This window comes from Cotesia typhae, unplaced genomic scaffold (genome assembly GCF_013202065.1).
Source record: "Cotesia typhae breed Kobodo isofemale line unplaced genomic scaffold, CoteBio_Ctyphae contig_28, whole genome shotgun sequence".
In the NCBI taxonomy this organism is placed as follows: Eukaryota; Metazoa; Arthropoda; class Insecta; order Hymenoptera; family Braconidae; genus Cotesia; species Cotesia typhae.
Genome location: NW_027423736.1, coordinates 1,124,936 through 1,144,866, shown reverse-complemented (window position 1 = coordinate 1,144,866; position 19,931 = coordinate 1,124,936). Strand labels below are relative to the sequence as shown.

General features: G+C 24.0%; 2 protein-coding genes across 2 annotated transcripts; one reads left to right on the top strand and one right to left on the bottom strand.

Annotated features, from left to right (window-relative positions):
* The first annotated feature begins 80 nt into the window (after positions 1–80).
* On the top strand, positions 81–11,459 carry LOC141525932 (PTB domain-containing adapter protein ced-6). Its single transcript, XM_074240634.1, is given in 10 exon segments — positions 81–340; positions 6,330–6,420; positions 6,500–6,567; positions 7,760–7,942; positions 8,057–8,116; positions 8,118–8,310; positions 8,313–8,383; positions 10,326–10,743; positions 10,842–11,071; positions 11,160–11,459. Coding segments are annotated over 9 exon segments (1,368 nt in total). The 5' UTR covers positions 81–340; positions 6,330–6,350; the 3' UTR covers positions 11,235–11,459.
* A 1,287-nt stretch (positions 11,460–12,746) lies between these two features.
* Positions 12,747–18,371, bottom strand: LOC141525933 (uncharacterized). The gene is made up of 3 exons (XM_074240635.1): positions 17,828–18,371; positions 15,405–15,614; positions 12,747–13,542 (listed from the first exon to the last, which is right to left on the bottom strand). The coding sequence occupies exons 1-3, from the start codon at positions 17,880–17,882 to the stop codon at positions 13,373–13,375; spliced, it is 435 nt and encodes a 144-aa protein (XP_074096736.1). The 5' UTR covers positions 17,883–18,371; the 3' UTR covers positions 12,747–13,372.
* Between the last annotated feature and the right edge of the window lie 1,560 nt (positions 18,372–19,931).

Below are 19,931 nucleotides of genomic sequence, written 5' to 3'. Positions count from 1 at the left end.
TAAATAGAATTGTTGCTTATATCCTTTCCCCTACTCACTGACAGTAAAAACCCACTTCCCGAGACCACGAATGCTTTAAAACACTTTCTCAGTGTCTCGGTGGTCTCTGTGTGTGAATGCCAGAGTAACGTGTGGAAAAATAATTGTTAAATTTATTATTAATTTATTCTTACAAGTATTTGTTATTATTTTGATTTATTTTGTGCTTGTGATCTGATTTTTATTATAAGCTAATCAAATATTCGTTAGTATATTTTCAAGTTGATAATTTGTTAAGATATTCGTAGTGCCTCGGCGGGTGTAAAGTTTATAAAATTATATTATTTATCTATTGTAATCGGTAAGTTTTATACGAAAAATAATTTTTATTTTTGTAATAATAAATTGAAAAATTTAGAAATGAGTTTTTGTAAACAATAATACAATTTTTTTAAGTTCCGAAAATAAAATAATGAAAACAATTTTTTTTTAAAACTGTTTTTTTCTTTTTTGAAATCAAAAATTCTTTTATTTAAGTTGTTCAAATAATTTTTTTTTTAATTATTTTATTGTCTTTGAATTTTTAAAAAAAGAATTTGGAGTTTTTGGAAAAAAAATTTAAAAAATTATTGAAATGTATGAATTTAAATTATTTAAAAAGTTCTTATTTTTATAAAATTATTTAATACAAAAGGCTTGGGAAAAAGTATCTTCATTTTATTTTTCACTTAGTAGAAAAAAATGTATAATTGTACAGAAAGTTTTTGAAAATTTCTAACGGCCTTTTTTCTATAATTATTTTAGTAGTGATTAAAGTTTAAAAAAAAATTGTCTGACGTCGGCTGTTCATACTTATATTTTTTTGTACGTTTTTAAATGTCAATACTATAATTAAACTTTTGAAAATATATATTGCATGTTGAACTTATCATTCATTTGAATTGTGTATTATTTAATTATATAAAAATGGGCTGCAAAGGTTATACAACAATGAATGAAAAATCATTTGATAGTTTTTAAACTTTAAAATTTAACATAATATCTCATTAGAATTAATTTTGTGGCGAAAACTTGATATTACTTTTTAAAATGAAAAAAGTTTAAAAAATTATTACTTTTGACATTGAAAATAAAAGTAATTAACAAAATTATTTTTCGTCTGATTTAATCTGTTCAAAAGTAGAGATTATCAAACAATAAAATTCAAAGAAGATATGTAAGTGCTTATATTAATAAACCTTAAATTGAATAGTCGTGTCGATTGTAATTTGTCATTTAAAGTGAAGTTAATACAAAAGCTTCAATGATTACAAGTGCTGACTGGTTTAAACTAGGGGGCTCAAGTGTCTTCATCATAACCATATTTATGTAATGTTCAAAATTACTTCAATTGTATGTCAGAAACTCTTTTTTGCATCTAGCTAATTATATGAAATTAAAACTTGTCAATGAAAGAAAATTAATTAATTAAAGTAAAATACAAAATCTTTTAGATAAAACAATGATCAATTTTTAATAATGTATTTGAGGTTATCTTCAATTCGAATTTTTGAGCTGAAATTTATTTAAAAATAAAACAAACAGTAGTTAAGATCATTTTTTAAGAACGAAAGTAATATAAAGATAAATTTAGAGTGACTAGATAAATATTTCAAGGTAAAAACTTATAATTTATATATGTAGTCAAGAGAGAAAGTTCGGGCTCTGACCTGATCCGCCATTTTCTAATCGACCGCATCCGTTTGGAAAAATGCCGATTCCTTTCTCAACATCTTTCTCCAATATCAATTATAACTTTTTTTAGCTTCTGTAAATATAATAATATAATATAGTTGCACTGTTTGATTTAAAACATTAAATTTTTATTTTTAATAGACTTATTCGTTTTTATATAATTGCTCTATATAATAATTAAAAAGTATTAAAGTACTGTTAATGACATTGAATTGGTATGAAATATTGAGAATATAGAAAACTGGTTTTATCTTAAATAATTATTTATCTATAAAATATAGATCAAAGACTTAATATAAATAAGATGAGATTTATGAAGATTACAGAAAAAATTTTAATTACAAATAAGAAATGAGTATAATCTATGAATTCATTGAGTGGTTATAGTTATGAAGGCTGAGAAAAGTTGATGTAGTGAGATACGACTAGTTTATTTTACCTTGAATATTGTTACATCGGTATTAACACGAAGAATTGAAAATAGTATTCTTGTTGAAGATAAATGCATAAAATTACAAGTAATTACTGTGCTCGTTAGATTTTTTTTGTTCTTTGAAGATAAAGTGGGAGGTAAGGATTAGAGTTTGATTTCGATCATTAATATTAAACGAATTAATAAGATTTTTTAATTGAAATGTATTTTTAAAATAAAATTACAACGCAATAAATTGAGCTACACGATTAAAGATATTTCTTTTTTTTTTACTTGTCCTTAAGCATCCATTCTAATATGAGTCATTACCAAGTTTCTTATTTAGTAACTGTTGTATTTAATTTTGCTGATGCTAATTAATTTGTTTTGTTAACAAAATTATCATTATGAGACGCAAATTATTGTATTTATTGTTTATTGTATAATTGCAGGGATTAAATTTTTTAAACATGTATTTATGTTTAAAATTGTTGCAAAAAAAAGGTTTACGACGTGGAACTTTTATTTTAATAATGTGTGTAGGCGGTTTCAAAAGAACGTGATGAAAATAAATATTTGTGATGTAATCAGATGAAAACTATTATTTATTTATTATGTATAAAGTAAAAATCTCTCTATCGTAGTGCACTCAAAAAATAACTTTGTATTTATATGAGTCAACATGTTTACAAGGCCATATTTTTAACTTCCAGCTAGGAAAATTGAAAATTTTCGAAAATCGGGAAGTTATTAGTTTTACTCCGTTTGTCAAAACCGATCTAGGTGTTTTATGCTCTTAGGAAATTTCCCTGACGATTTTTAAGATGGTGTCTGTATGTCTGTCTGTATATAAACGTAGACCGCAACAAAATCGGCCAAATCGTTCGTGAGATATTTAATTTTAAAAAATTCTAAAAAATGATTTTTTTAACATCACTTCAAAAATTTGCGTTGAATCGTTTGGTAGGTAATAAATAATCTTTTCGTGCTTGAAAAACTGTTTCGAACGCTGCAAGCCCTATCAAAAACGATCGATTCGATCGGAAGATATCGCAATTTAGAATTTTCAAAAAAGTTTGTATTTATAATCACTAAATTTTCAAACTCGAAGAGCTCAAAACTTTGGAATAAACAATTTACTGAGCGTTTTGGACACGTACATGTACACAGAAAAAAAAATTAACTTGAACCAAGTAAACAATTTTGAAAAACTTCATCTTTTTGATTTGAGTAGAAAAATTCTTAAACTAAGAAATTTCTCTTGGTTTAATTAAATTTAACTTGATTCAGTAATTTTTTGTCTTGATTCAAGACACTGAAACTTTTCAAAATTATTTTCTTGGTTCAAGAATTTTTGTCTTGAGTCAAATTAATTTTTTTTTGTGTACAGTAAAAAATTTTGCGTCATTGCATCGAAAGATTTTGTGTTAAATTATATTATGAAAGTGAAGTTAGCCGAGATTTCAATTAAATAATTTAAAGAGAATTTCATCTGTAAAAAATTTGAAAAACTATAAATATAATTTTTTAGAAATATTTTTTTAGTTGTAATTTAATTAATAAAAAAAATCAAAAATTTTCAGACGTCTGCTAACTTCAATGTCATTAAATATTTAACACTTATTGTGTTAAATTAACATAAAAAGTGTTAAATATTTAATAAAAAATTTTTTGACGCATTGACGCAAAATTTTGAACTGTGCAGCGGAGAGTTGCAAGGATGGCCTGCAGGGTCAACCGTTTTCCAGATTTTTTTTTTTTTTTTTTTAAATTAGCTAATAATAAGTTATAATACATGTATATTTATCATAAAGCCATATGTGATGATTTTTCACTGAGTTATCGGTGATGAAAAAAAGACTTATTTTTTACTTGGGTTATCAAATACTTGGGACTTAAAATCCATACCTTTTGTAGTTTTTGATGAAAAAATTATTTCAGCGTAAAAACCATGATAACAAACGGTACAAAATTGTAAAAATAATTTCAAATATTATTTTAAAAATATATTGAAAAAATTTATTTGAATGATAATAAAAATAATCATCACTTCATTTCCACTAGATATTATTAATGTAATTTTTTATTAGTTGTTTTAAATTTGAATTATAATAATTACTCCAATATTTATAAAAATTCACTAAATTAAAAAAAAAATAGAAATGAAACAATAAGACAGCAGATGGTTGTTATTAATTATTATTTTCATATATTTTATATTTATTTTTATTGTGATAAGTTTACCGAAAAGAAACAATTCTATAAAGTAATAAATATTAAAATTCAAAGTTACTTTTTTTTTATTAATACTTTTAATTCTCGTAAAAACCTTTGTAAGTTTAATTCTCACAAAAAGGTAGATATGTATAAGAATTACAAAATTGTCGAGCTGAGAATGGAAGTATAAAAAAGATTCTTGAATAAAAAGATTTATGAATAGTATAAATGGTATATAATGCATACATGTAATTTTATTTGTGCATTACCTGTTGAATAGTCTCTGTATTCTTGTTAACGGCGTATCTTTCGCACGACACGACCAACCCACATGGCCGACCTCTTTGTTTTGTTTCTTTTTCCTCCGCATATTAAATAACTCAACTGATTTATTTTATATACGATATAATTAGTTACAATTACAGATTTATAATAAATAATAATAAATGTGCATATATATGCGTATAACAAAATAATATTTTAATTTTAATAAAAAATTTTTCTATATTCTATTAATTTTTTATCGTTATTTTCATTTGTTGCTCTAGTTTTTTTTTTTTTAGATAATATTGTACATATTTTTTTATAGTTGAAACGATGTCGATAGTAATAGGATTGACTCATAAGTAGACTTAGATTTGTGCTTTAATGAATTGACCTAGAATAATATCAATTTAAATAGCTCATTTTATAATAACAATATTACAACTGTTATAAGAGTAATGATTAAAGCTCTCTTTGAATTGGTGAAAAAATTCATTTTATAGTTTAATAGATTAAATATTTTTTTAAATTGTTAAAAAATTATTCAATTCAGTAAAAATATTTTCTTTGTAATTTTTTATTCTGATAAAAAAAATTATCTTGATTAAAAAAAAAATATCTTGATTTAAGAAATGTATTTTGAAAACAGACAATTGTTACTCTAAGAATTTTTTAAATCAAGAAATTAACTCTTGAATTAATACACAAAAGAAAAATTTTTTGACTGAACAAAATTCTTGGCTCAAGAAAATTTTCAGGTGCCGAAAGGAAGATCGAAGTAAAAATTTTTCTTGAAATTCTATTCTTGGTGGAAGTCATTTTTTCTTAATTCAAATTACCATAAATACTTGATACAATAAATTTTCACCTTGAGAAAATTTTTCTCTTGAATATGTGATACCCAATTTATATTATTTTAGCGTACAATTATACATATTGAATGAAAAAAAATTATTCCATATTATTCGATCTTCCCATTTGACATGTTAATCAATAAAATTATTAATGAAAATTTACTTCTATCGAGATATTTAATTTTTTGGAGCAAGAGAAAAATTTTCTCAAGACAAGAAAATTTACTTCTATCAAGAACTAAATTTTTTGGAGTAAGAGGCTGAATTTTCTCAAAACAAGAAGATTTTCTTGACTTAAATAAATTTTCTTGGATCAAGATACATATTTCTTAAAGCAAGAGAATTAATTTTGTTGGAATAAGTGAAATTTCTTGTGTCAAAAAAAATTTTTTTTCTTCGCTCAAGAAAATAATTAGGAAGAAAAATATTTTCTTGACTCAAGTCAACCTTTTATGTAGAACTTTTAAATTAAGATTTAAACCAAAAATCTAGAGTTCTCAAAAAAAAAAAAAAAATTAAAAAAACAGAATTATTTTTAATTAAAAAATTTGATGATATGGACTTGAAATAATATAAAAATTAAAAATAAGTTCCAATACTTTTTAACAGAAGATACGAAGATCTTAATCCAATGAATAAGAACCAAAAGAATATTACTTTCTAAAATAAACAGTTGATTTTCTTCAGAGTAATTTTCTTAATTTAAGATTAAGATTATTTCTTTTGAAACAAATTAGTTTTTCAAATGAATATCTAAAAACTTAGCCTAATTTATTAACATTCAGAAGATTAAAAATATTTTTGACATAAAATACAATTGTGTAAGTCCATGAATATTTAATGAATTAAAAATTTCTATTTCGTTTCAGGGGATTGACAAGTAACTAAATATGAGAAATTCCACGCTATTAAAATGGGCACAAACAACAAACAACAAAAATCAGTCAAGTAAAAATGGAGGTAAGTTTATTTTTTCACAGTTTCAATTGAAAAACTAAAAAAAAAAGCTAATCAATTAATTTACATGACTTTTAATTAGGAACCAATAGAAATTGGATCCATCCGCCTGATGCACTTCAGAAAGGTCATATAGCATACCTAGTCAAGGTAATTAATTTAAACTTCACTTTGATGACGTCTGTGTCGTTTGTTATATCTAAAAGTAAAATATACAGTTTATAAAATAATATTTACTGACAAATATACAATTGTTAAAAAGTAAAAAAAAACACCAATAATTTACGAAAGATGTTTTGTCCCATTTCTCACAATTGTAAAAACATCCGTGAAAGCCACCAGTGCGTTATGAATATAAAAATAACAATGGATATAACACATAATATTTACATGAAAAAAAAAATTCTAAATAAGTGTGAGATCTTTATGACCCCGTATTTAATTAAAAGAGGTACACAGAAAAAAAAGTTCACTGGAGTGAAGAAAATATTTTTCTTCCAAATTATTTTTTTGAGCGAAAAAAAATTTTTTTTTGACAGAAGGAAATTTCACTTATTTTAACAAAATTAATTCTCTTGCTTTAAGAAATACGTATCTTGATCCAAGAAAATTTATTTGAGTCAAGAAAATCTTGCTTTGAGAAAATTCAGCCTCTTGCTCCAAAAAATTTAGTTTTTGATAGAAGTAAATTTTCTTGTCTTGAGAAAACATTTCTCTTGCTTCAAAAAATTAAATATCTTGATAGTAAATTTTCATAAATATTTTTATTGATTAATATGTCAAATGAGAAGATCAAATAATATTGAATCATTTTTTTTCATTCAAAATGTATAATTGCACGATAAATAAAATAAAATGGGTTTCAAATATTCAAGAGAAAAATTTTCTCAAGGTGAGAAAATTTTTTTTCTCAGCTGAAGTAGGTGGCGCTGCTTCTCTAAAGTATCTAAAAATTTTGACCAAATATGAAAATTTATTGTATCAAGTATTTATGATAATTTGAATAAAGAAAAAATTACTTCCACTAAGAATAGAATTTCAAGAAAAATTTTTACTTCGGTCTTCCTTCATGCACCCGAAAATTTTCTTGACCCAAGAATTTTGTTCTCCAGGCAAGAAATTTTTCTTTCTCTGTGCTACTATTTTTATTAAGATTATTTTTTCATTTAAAGTTTTTGGTAAAATATTTATTTAATTTATTTTTTTCATCTGAATGATATTGGCTTCAATCTATTTGATATTTTGATACAAAAAATTTTGAATATCTAATTTGAAATTATAATTATTTTAATGTTCAATTATTTACTATATTTTAAAATAAAACACAGTTATTTTATTACAGTATTTAGGAAGTACTGAAGTAGATCAACCTAAAGGAATAGAAGTAGTGAAAGAAGCAATATGTAAGCTAAAATTTAATCAACAACTACGGAAAAGTGAGGGCACTAAAACACCAAAAGTTGAGTTAACAATTAGTATTGACGGTGTTGCGATCCAAGAACCAAAAACAAAAACAACACCAAAGGTATGTCGTTTTATTAAATCCTAAATCATCTTATTTTTAAATCCGCAACCTTGGACTTGGGTAGTTAAAGATTTTCGACATATTTTTTTATTATATATTTTATTTTATTTTTAGCATATTTTGCATCAATATCCACTTCACAGAATATCTTACTGCGCAGATGATAAAGGCGAGAAAAAAATTTTTTAGTTTTATTGCGAAAGAGAAAGACGCCGAGCGGCATACATGTTTTGTCTTCGTAAGCGACAAATTAGCTGAAGAGATAACGTTGACAATTGGTCAAGCGTTTGGATTAGCTTACAGAAGATTTCTTGAAACATCCGGGAAAGATCTTGAGACACAAAGACGATGCATGGTGCTTCAACAAAAATACGACGATTAGAACATGAAAATAATACATATCGACAAAGATTACAAGATATATGTGCAATAAAAGGCTCGGTAAGGTTATTTATGATTTAACTATTGTTAATTATGATTTAACTTAATCTTCTTTACTGTTCAATTTTATTTCAATATTAATGAATGGAAATTATCTTTAGACTAAGAGATTAATAATTTATTACTGTATTCAAAAAATTAATTGTTAAAATGATAAAAAAACATATTGTCAAAGAGATTGAATTCTTGGTATTAATAACCGGCGTGAAAAAAAATCGTCTTAAAATTGTCGTTTGTTTAAGATCTTAAACGTGACACAAATGAAGACTATTTTAAGACGCCAAAAAAAAAATTCCGAGAGCAGATTTTTGAAATTTGGTTCTCGAATTTGTTATAAAAATAAGACGATATCACAGCAACAGCTCCGGAAAATTATTATAGAAAGTCTTAAAATAGTCTTGAAATAATCTAAAAATCGTCTTGAAAAAAATCATAAAATAGTCTTAAAAAAGTTTAAAAAAAATTTTTCAAGCCTATTTTAAGATGAGCTAACAGCGACAGAGCCTGGGAACATGAAAACGGAGCGTCTTAAAAAAGTCTTAAAATTGTCCGATAATAAGTTTTCAATAATTTCAAATTCAATTTAGAAAGACTGCACTCAAAAATTTCGGGGTTAGAAAGTCGTAAAATCGTCTAAAAATTCATTTTCATAACAAATTCGAGAACCAAATTTCAAAAATCTGATCTCAGAATTTTTTTTTTGGCGTTTTAAAAAAGTCTTAAAATAGTCTTGGTTTACGTCACGTTTAAGATCTTAAACAAACTTCAATTTTAAGAAGTTTTTTTTTTTATTACACGGTAATAATTCATTCAGAATTATAATTTTCTAATTTTATTTTCAAGAACATATTTTTTTTTTAAACTTTCAAAATTTTAAACTGTAAAATTTCGAAATAGTATACTTTTGACAAGAATTTAACGTTTTACAAAAAAAGTCTAATTCTAAATTTACTCTCTTAAAACGAATCAGTGTAATTTCACTGATTCCAAACAGTGAATGACAATTTCACTGATTTAACCAGTGGACATACCAGCGCGCATGTGCGTAAATATTTTGTTTACTGATTTAATAATGAAATTATCATTCACTGGTTGAAATCAGTGAAATTCCACTGATTTATTTTAATAGAGTACGCTAGTGAATTAAAGGTCAAAATTATATTAATTAATTTTACTATTAAAGCAAAAATCGACACGTATTATGATGTTTTGAATAATTTGTTTTTAAATCATGTTCATTACGGCTAGTCCAGTCTATTTATTTTCGGTGTGAAAATAAAAAGGGGTTTTTTGGTAACTTTTCGACAAAATGGTCCGATTTTGGATTTTTTTTTTTTTTTAAATACTCTGAAAAATATTCTGAACATTTGTGTGTATGAGGGAAGTGTTGCTTTTTGTTTGTTTAAAAAATAGCGTTTTAGCGTTGAGCTTTAAATTAAAATATATCGGAAAGTACGCAAAGGTAGTCGAGATATGTTGCGTATGAAATTTAGAAAATTGAATAAGGAATAAAATGAGCCAAACCCGATGTCTCTACGACCAATAGTTTACGAGATATTAATTTTTTAATGAAAAAAAAAAAAAAAAAAAAGCGCGGTTCCGCTCAAGTGCTTGTAAACAAATAGCTGTAACTCCGCGAAAAATGAATCGATTTACTTTTTTTTTTTTTTTTTTAAATTAAAGCTTTCATTGTCTCCTATAAGAAAAAAAAATCGGCTAAGCTCAAAAAAATTTTTTTGAATTTATATGAATAATTTTCAGTTTTTCTAATTTCTTTATTTTTGCTTTATTGCTTTATTATTTGAAAGCCGTGAAAGAATATATAAATTTTTTTTTTTTCAATTCAGTAAGCATCAAAGTATTATTTTTTCATTTTAGCAAATGAATGAAAATATAATTTAAAAAAATAAAATAAAAAATGTAATTTCAATTTTTGTTTCAGGCGGATGTTCAATCTTATTTGGCACATCACAATCTCCCAGATATTTTGCATGTACCATCAAATTCAGATGCAGCTCCTGAAGGACCGCGACTGAATGGCACTAGTCACGTGAAAGCTAAAAACGATGCAAATGGAAATGACTCTCGTTCACCACCACCAGTACCACCGAGAAACTTTGATAAGGCTTTTGATGATGATTTTATAACTAATAATGAATCATCTTCTTCGATTCAATCTCCGGCTGTTGGAACTAAACTTGAAGGTTTATTGATGGATGAATTTGAAGAAGATTTTAATCCACGAGCTTATGAAACGACTGCTAATGGTTTTGGAAATCATCAAAATAACAATTTGTCAAATGGACAATCTGCTAGTCTCTTTGTATCATCTAATGGAAATGGCACAACTCCACCACTTCGTATGTATTTTATAAAATATTCATCTCTTAAACCTAGTATAAGTAAATTTTTTTATCTTACTTTTTAATAAATAAACTAATTAAAAATTAATTAACAGTTGCTCCTCCACCAAAAGTAAAAGATTCAAGGCGCCATAACGGCGTTAAAGAAGATTTATTTGGAAGTGTTCCATTTAACCCGCCACTGCCGCTTTCCAGCACTTCTAACGATTTTAATAATGATCCATTTGAAATGGGAGAGTTTGCAGCGTTCTCAGTTTCTAATCCGAGTCAACAAGAACTAGAAAATGCTATTGGGTTATTAGACAAAAGATTGCTTGAGATGAAGGTATGTTAATTGTAAATTAATTATTTATTTTCACTTTTAACGCTTAAAATTTATCTTTTATCGATGTATTAACTCGAAAAATTTTTAGGATGGATTTAGTCGAGGATTATCAATGGGAACTGATGATTTTTCATTGGAAAGTTTAGATCCACTTCGAAACTAATTTTAGATATCCAGATAAATATTAATTTAAGATATCTATCTCAAAATTAATTTTTATGTTTAAAATAATAAATCAAATAAATTAATATTATGAACAAACGATTGAAAATTTAAATAATCAATCGTTTTTATGAACCAAAATTAGTTAATTAACTTTTTGTTTTTATAATGTTGAAAATATCTTTGTTAATAATCATTTCGTAAGATTAATAATTATAAGTAATAATTCTTTGTTTTAATATTTCAATATAAAATATCATTATACAAAAAATCATGATGGTTACGCATAATCATAATGTTTATTTTAATATGAAAAAAATAAGATTATATAGATTAAAAATTGCACTATTTTGTAGGTTTTATTTATTTTTTTTTTTTTCATAGCTTGATATTTTATTTTTTCTTTAATTGTTGACAATAATTTAATAATATTAATTTTTTTTTTTTTGACTATGTATAAAACGATAGTGATACATAAAAATGTAAATACTTATAAAATTTACTTATAATTATAATTGATAATCATTAATTAATTAACTAATTGTATTTGTTGCTTTAATATTTAATTACATTATTGAAAAACATGAATAAAATATATTTGAATATTTTATCTTCTTTTTTCTTAATCTTTTATGATATTAATTATAAATTTAGATATTATACCTTCAATTTCTAAACAAATTTGTGCCGTCAGTGTGAAATCTAAAATGATTAAATTCTAAGTAGTTTTTAAAAAATTGTGAAAGGTAAAATTTACATAAGAAATGTCATTTCTAATTCATTAAAAAAAAATTAGTAAAAAAACTGGATTAAAAGAAAAAATAAATTGTAATTTTTTAACTTGTTCATTTTAGACTTTCAATTAAATTTTATGAACATGTTTAATTTCTGATAAAATGTAATTTAGTTTATTTCTTTAATTTAATGAAAATTTGTTAGTTTTCAAAATTTTTAAACGAAATAATAACTTGTTAAAATTAGTACAGAGTTTTTTTTAAATAATCATTTAATTAAATAAAAAATGTGCAAGTTCATTATTTATATTTAGTTGTAAATTATTATCAGAATTTTAAAAAGAACTTTTAAATTTTCAAGCTAATTTAAAAAGTTATTCAAATTGAAGATCCAATTGATTGTCATAAATTTAATATAGAAATTTGAGTTGAATATCATGCTTTGATAAATAATATTTTCAGTCTTAGTACGAGAACTTAAGGCTGACTTACAGAGAATTCGATTGTCTGATTGTTCAAACACATAATTTTATTCGACCATGAAGTCTAGACTCTTTGTGACCATACACTTAAAGATATAAATATTATTATTCCAAGTATTATGTGTCTTTTAATTTAAAAGGTAATTTTTTTCAATTTTTTTCAATTATTATTGGAATATTCAAATAATAAATATAATAATATGCTTACATAATTGCATTTTTAATTGTAGAAGCATTACAATTCAGTCAATAAAATAATTACAAGGTAATTCATAAAGTTGATTATGAAAAAGAAAAAATAATAATAATTTTTTATTAATAAATACAAAATAACATTTATTTATTTTAGTTTTTGCTAAAAATGATTTACAATTGGCAAGAATAAATTCCGTTTTTAATATTTCAAATTCTAATGGTGTGATTATATTTATGTTTGAGCAAAAACAATTGCACACATCAAACGCGAATTCAAATTTATTTCACATTTATTTTTAAGTATAAAAATTTCAGTTTCGGTTGTTTAGTTCATTCCCTTAAAAGTAATTTTTATTATATTACTGTTATTATCAATAGAATAAAGTATATAAATATGAACATTAGTTGATTATTTACACATTTGGCCTTGTTTTGTTTTTTTAATTTTATAAACATATAAAAGTTATTAGATATACATATTTTATTTATACAGCATTTATGTTAATTGTATAAAAATGACTTGAAAGTGACTAACCAACTTCCTTTCCAGTTAAAAAAATGCCCAACTTTTAATGCATTATCTTATTTATGATATGCATTTAACTTTGCTTAACTAAAAAAATATAAAAATTTTGTAATTAAATTAATACAATTTCAAAGATACATACAAAAAATTATATTATTTTCATTAAACCGTAACATATTAATTATATCAGTCTTTTTAGATTCTACGCGATCGGTGGATCATCATCATCATCTTCATCTCTTGTTACCAAAACATTACCGTAAGTATTTTGTCGGCATGGTAATAATCGGTATCGTCTTGCACAGCAAAAACCTACGCCACCAACAATTATTAGAATTGTTGGTATTAATAATCCGATGGCGACTGAATTACCTGAAAATTAAAAATTAATTATTGTTTGTACGGCCTGTTTAAAATAAATTTTTCTTAAAATTGTCGTTTGTTTAAGATCTTAAACGTGACATAAACCAAGACTATTTTAAGACGTCAAAAAAAAAAATTCCGAGATCAGATAATTGAAATTTAGTGAATTAATTTAGTAAATCTAAAAATGAATTTTTAGACGATTTTACGACTTTCTAACCGCTACATTTTTGAATACGCTCTTTTTAAATTGAATTTGAAATTGTTGAAAACTTATTATCGGACAATTTTAAGACTTTTTTAAGACGCTCCGTTTTCATGTTCCCAGGCTCTGTCGCTGTTAGCTCATCTTAAAATAGTCTTGAAAAAATTTTTTAAGATTTTTTTAAGACTCTCTATAATAATTTTCCGGAGCTGTCGCTGTGATATCGTCTTATTTTCATAAAAATTCGAGAATCAAATTTAAAAAATCTGCTCTCGGAATTTTTTTTTGGCGTCTTAAAAAAGTCTTAAAATAGTCTTCATTTGTATCATGTTTAAGATCTTAAACAAATGACAATTTTAAGACGATTTTTTTTACACGGGAGTTTTAATTATTATTCAATAAGACCATTCTCTTTTTGTTGACGTAAAAACTTCGAGTTTCATATTAACTAACTAAAAGCTAACATTTGCAGGAACTTTTAAAGTGATGCATTAAAAATAAATGTTATCAATTATTATTTTTATATATATTTTTTTTTCGGAAATAATAACTGATAACACATGTAGGCTTGATTATAAATAATCATCTTCAAGGTCATGTCTAAACATAGTGGAGTTTTTTTTTTTAATTTCAAAAGATCATAAAAAAAGAAAGGAGATTTCATAGTCCACTGAAATTACTCTTATGCGTTGTTCAAAGTAATTTTAGACTGAAATGTTTTTTGATAGAAAAATCGAAAATTTTTCGTAGAATTTATTAAAGAAAACGCGAAATTTCAATTCGATATAAAAGTTAATTAAAAAATTAATAAAAATTGAAAAATTCCGGAACTCTATATTTTTCACTTTTTGAACATATTTAAAATTTTTTTTTCGGTGTTTATTTAATCGGTGAAGAAGATTTTCGTAAATGTTTTTTATTAAATTCTACGCAAGGAAAATTCTCTATTTTTCTATCAACAAAAATCTCAGTCGAAAATTACTTTAAACAATGTATAAGAGTAATTTCAGTGGACTATTCATGGAAGAAAGAAAAAATAAGAAAGATTTTTTTTTTTCAAATCAGGTATTCTATTTTTGGTAAAATTTAGGAAAAACACAAGTGATAGTTGAAAAAAAATAAACCATGGAAATTTTAAGTCAAAATTTCTAAATTAAATTTATTTAATAATAAATTTTAATTGTCACGATATAATTTTCATGGTATATCATCAATTATTATTATAAAATGATCTAAAGGATAGAATATTAAAAAAAAAAAATAATACAATAATTGTCGATCTATTGACTTTCGGTTTTTTCTTTAACTGAAAATTTAATACTCAAAACTCAATATAGTCACATTTTATTTTAAAAATATTTTAATGTATACATTAAATATATTTAAAGTAATATTCAACACTTTTATCTAGCATATTTATACGCATATTTGTGAAAAATTTCATTTAAAAAAATTCAAGTTTTAAAAATTTTTAATTTTCGAATCTTCTACTTTTTCAATTATGAAAATACAGCTCCCCAATATATCGCGGATTCTATACGCAAGTATACATACTGAATCAGAAATTGATTTTTTTTATTAATGTCATGAGCCATGACTAAAATTATAAAAAGACTAAAATAAAGATTTTCAATTACTGATAATAATAAAAAAATTTTCATAATACTTGATGATTTATTGTATTGCTGATCCGCTGGATCAATAGATGCAGCAGCAGTTGTCGATATTTTTAAACATTCGCCATTAGATTCGACAAAATTTTGTGCACAATAGCAACGAAACGTTTTGTTTGTGTTGAACACACATTCTTGGTTAACGCCACAACCAACTGGTAGATGATTACCGTCACATGGTTTTCCTAATTTAGTAACATTTTCTGGAAAAAAAAAATTAGAAAAAAATATATTTTCAGAATTATCCCAAGGTTTAATTTTATGAATTATGATTAAAGTTCGGATTTCAGTTAACATATTCATAATGAGTCATCCTTTTAAACAATAGTAGACTATTTTTACAATGTTGTTTTTTATATTTCAATTTTTTTAGTCGAAGTTTTTAAAATAAATTTCAAGTAATTAAGATGATACAGATTATTTAGAGAAAATGAACAACAGACTATTGTATCTAACCAGTGTGAGTCATCAATTCTTGAAGTAATTTTGAACTGATAAGAATAAGCCAGTCATAATAATGAATAAACCTTAAATTACAATTAAATATACTCAGAGAATGACAACATTGTAGATGTATATTTATATAAAATTACTTACACACTTTAATAATAAACATTAGTATTCTGTTATATGCTGAACCTATGGGTTCATTACAAAGTTCAAAAGGTTAAATAAATACTTATCAAGCATTCCTTATTGCTATTTATCAAGAAAAATTTCCTTCGCATACATATTTTCTGGAAATATAATTTTTCTTTTACTTCAAAAACCTTGAATTTTTTATTACTTCCAATATTCCAGCATAAAAAAAAATTATTTCAACTTTTCATCAATAAAAATATTAAAAATCGCAAGCAAAATTTAATTTTATCTATGTTTGTATCTGTACTAATGTGTAAATCTGTAAAATTTTTATCTTTGTTTCCTTATAATTAATTAACTACACTTCTAATTGAGATAAAATTTTTCTTTTAGCTCACAGAGAATATTCAAACTTTAAAGATAGGCTAACTTTTAAAAATTCTAAATCATAATAACTAAACATAGATAAAATATTAATAAATAGATTAAAGAAAATTTTTCAATAAAATAAACCAGTCAATGATAGTTTTTTTTTTTTTTTTTTTTTTAATAAATGTAAAATTTATATACCGACGTAAATAATTTCATTTTTATCCCAAATTAAAAAACTGGCTCCTAGGTTCTATTTGTACGTACAATTTTTAAAGGTTTTATTTACTAGTTTACAAAAAATGAACTCATGAGAGATTAATAAAGTTTTGAACAACAATAATTAAATAACAATTATTAGTTCTGATAACTAATCTGCTGAGCAACCCATTCAAAGTTATTCGATTGAGTCATTTTAATTTGAAAAAAAAAAAAAAAAAAAAAAAAAAAAAAAAAAAAATTTATCTTAAAGATTTTTAGTTCTACTGAAAATATTCGCAAAAAATCCGATTTTTCACGACTTATGATTCGAAGTATTAAAGAGTGCTTTACTATTAAAGAAATAAGAATCACTAATTTTGGAATTTCGCTTAATTTAACATTGCTAGGACAGTTTGTATATATCTAAAATTAAAAAAATTTCATTATGTTTTGAAAGGAAGCAATAATTATTTATTGCACGAAATATATAGGTTTTGCTAGTTGTGAATATAAATATTAATAACCGTACAAAAGCGTTTATATCAACGGGAAAGTACACGAATAATAAAAAAAGATAACAAATAATTAAATAAAATCATAGTTATCGGTGTAAGTAATATAATGAGAAACGGAAGTAGATGATTGGACGATTGAGCTTGTGTAAGCTTGGAATATGGTTAGAGTTGAGTGTATGACTGAGGTTGAGGGGATGTTAGATGATAGTAATGTCAGTATATAACATAAATAGGGGTCGAGACTCGGTAGAGTGAATAAACGGACAAAGCAATTTTGTACAACGATAAACGACTACGAATCACGTTGTTACAAATGACGACGCGTTAATGCTAGTAACGCTCTCAATTGATTTTACTTGTCTATTAGTTATTTATTTTTATTTACAGTCGCTCTTCATATTTATTTTCTTCTGGCATCACTTTATTTTTTTAAAATAATTTTTCATTACTCTTATTTTCTTATTTTAATAATTCACGTATCACTCCTTACTTTTATTGTAACTTTTTTTTGTTTACGGTATTTTTAAAAAAATATAACAGCGATACGCTCTCTATTAGAATAAAACTTAACAGTTTCCTATGACATTGGAATGATGACATTTAAACTTTGAAAGCTACTTTTTATCATAATAAATCAGCAGTTTTTTTTTTTGCTAAAAGAAATATTTTAATTAATAATTACAAATATTGTAATTTATGAATAAAAGATGCAAATAAAAATGATAATCTTGAAATTAAAAAATACTTACGAGTATAAACTCCAATTACAAAAATAAGAACAACTAACCAGGAAACTTTTAACATTTTTTATTTTTGTTTTAGGAATAAATTTTACGGTAAAAATTTTATCAAAGTCAAAATTTTAAAAACTATCACATAACCTTTAAACATATTATTATATCATGATAATAACTTTTAAGGCATTTGACGCAACTTGCTGTTGATATTTTACTTACTAATAAGAATATTAATTAAATTTATTTTTTCAGGTTAATATAAACTAGACTATTAACTTTTAATGAATTTATAAACAAGTTTATATTTGGTAAAAAAATATATGCTTGGCATATAATATTAATATATTTTATTTAGAATTGGTCAGTTAAAGAATTTATTTTATTGTAACTTTTAGTTAAGGTTGACGAAGTGATTGAAATATTATTAGTTTTAAGTATTAAATTAATTAATCAATTAAAAAAATTAGTTTGTATGATGTATGATATAAGATGGTCGCAACACTTGCGTTGTCTCGTGTGTGATGTATGTCGACAACTCACAACTCTCAACAAGTTTTTACAAATAAATGCTTCGGCGGGTAACGCAAGCGCATTTAATCATTTGTTACAATAAAGTGAATATTTGTAATTATCGAACTCGTTCAACAAACTATTTTGGTTTTGGAGGTATTTTTTATTTGTTATTGTAAAATCGTGGTGGTAGAACTGGAAAATATCTAGGGACTTTTTAAAGTTTTTAGAGCAAAGGGGGTTTTTTTTAAGAAAAATAATTGAAAAAATCCTTCTTTATATTAAAATTTTTTTGTTGAAATTATAAAAAAAAATTTAACAAGAAAAATTTTCAAAATATCAAGACAAAAGTAAACTTTTTTTTTATCTACTAAAATTGAGATTTTGTGTAAAAATTTTTTACTTAAAAAAATCAAATAATGAAATTATTATCAATTATCAAAATAACAGAGCATGTCGATTTTTTAATTTTCCAAATAAAATCATTTTATTTTTTAAAAATTTAAAGAAATTAGTTTTTAAAAAAATTTAATTCAATTACTGATCATTTTGTTTTTGTTACGTAATTAATTATGTTTCAGTTCACTTAGAATCTATAAACTAACCGAATAACACTCTTCCTTGAAGGGTAACGATTCTGATATTCTCATCAATAATATAATTTAAGAAAATGAATTTTGTTGAACTTGTATAACAAATAGAATTTTTGCTCCAATTTTATCTAGATACTTTAAGATTTTCAAAAAAGAACTCTGAGAAAAGTTTAATTATTAGAATCATATTGAGAATCATGATTTTTTGAAAGGTTTTTACGATAAAAATTTCAAGCACAAATGGTAAAAATATAAAATTTCGAAGTTCATAAATTGACTATACTCCAAAAAATTTCGATTCTCCTAAATATTTTTTTCATATTCTTAAATGCCTCGAAGAATAGAATATTTTTAAAATGTTTGATAAAAAATAAATTTTTTATTAAAATTCACTCAAACAATTAAAGAGCTGATAAATTTTAGAGATGCTTTTTTCTGGAGAGCTGTTATAAGGGAAGTGAAAAAAGAGGACACAACAAGGTGGGGGCAAAAATAGGTACTCTGAGAATTTAATAAAAAAATTGTTTCTTCCAAAAAGTTTTTAAAATATTTAAAGATTGTTTTTAATACCGTTCTGAGTATCTAAGTAGCTTTACACGTATTATTTTTTAAACCATAAAATTTTTTTTGGGTTAAAAAATTTTTTGTAGCTCAAGACAGTTGTTACTTTGTCTTAATTAAATAACTCCTATCGTCATAAATATCTCTTTGAAACAAGGATAATATTCCTACTGAAAATTTTGTATTTTCTATGTAAAATGATATTTTGAATCAAGGAAATGATTCTGCAGTAGAGAATTTCTTCTTTTCGTATAAAATGAATATCAGTCAATATATTTCAAATTGTAGATGGTTTAGTTGTTTAAGTAATAATTCTGAAAACAATAACGATTTTTGTACCATTACAACTTCCTCTTAACATCTTCAACATGATTTTTAATAATTTTTTAGAAATCTCATTTCTTTTTGGAAAGAATTCTTATTAAATATTTAAACATTTTTCAGCAATTCGA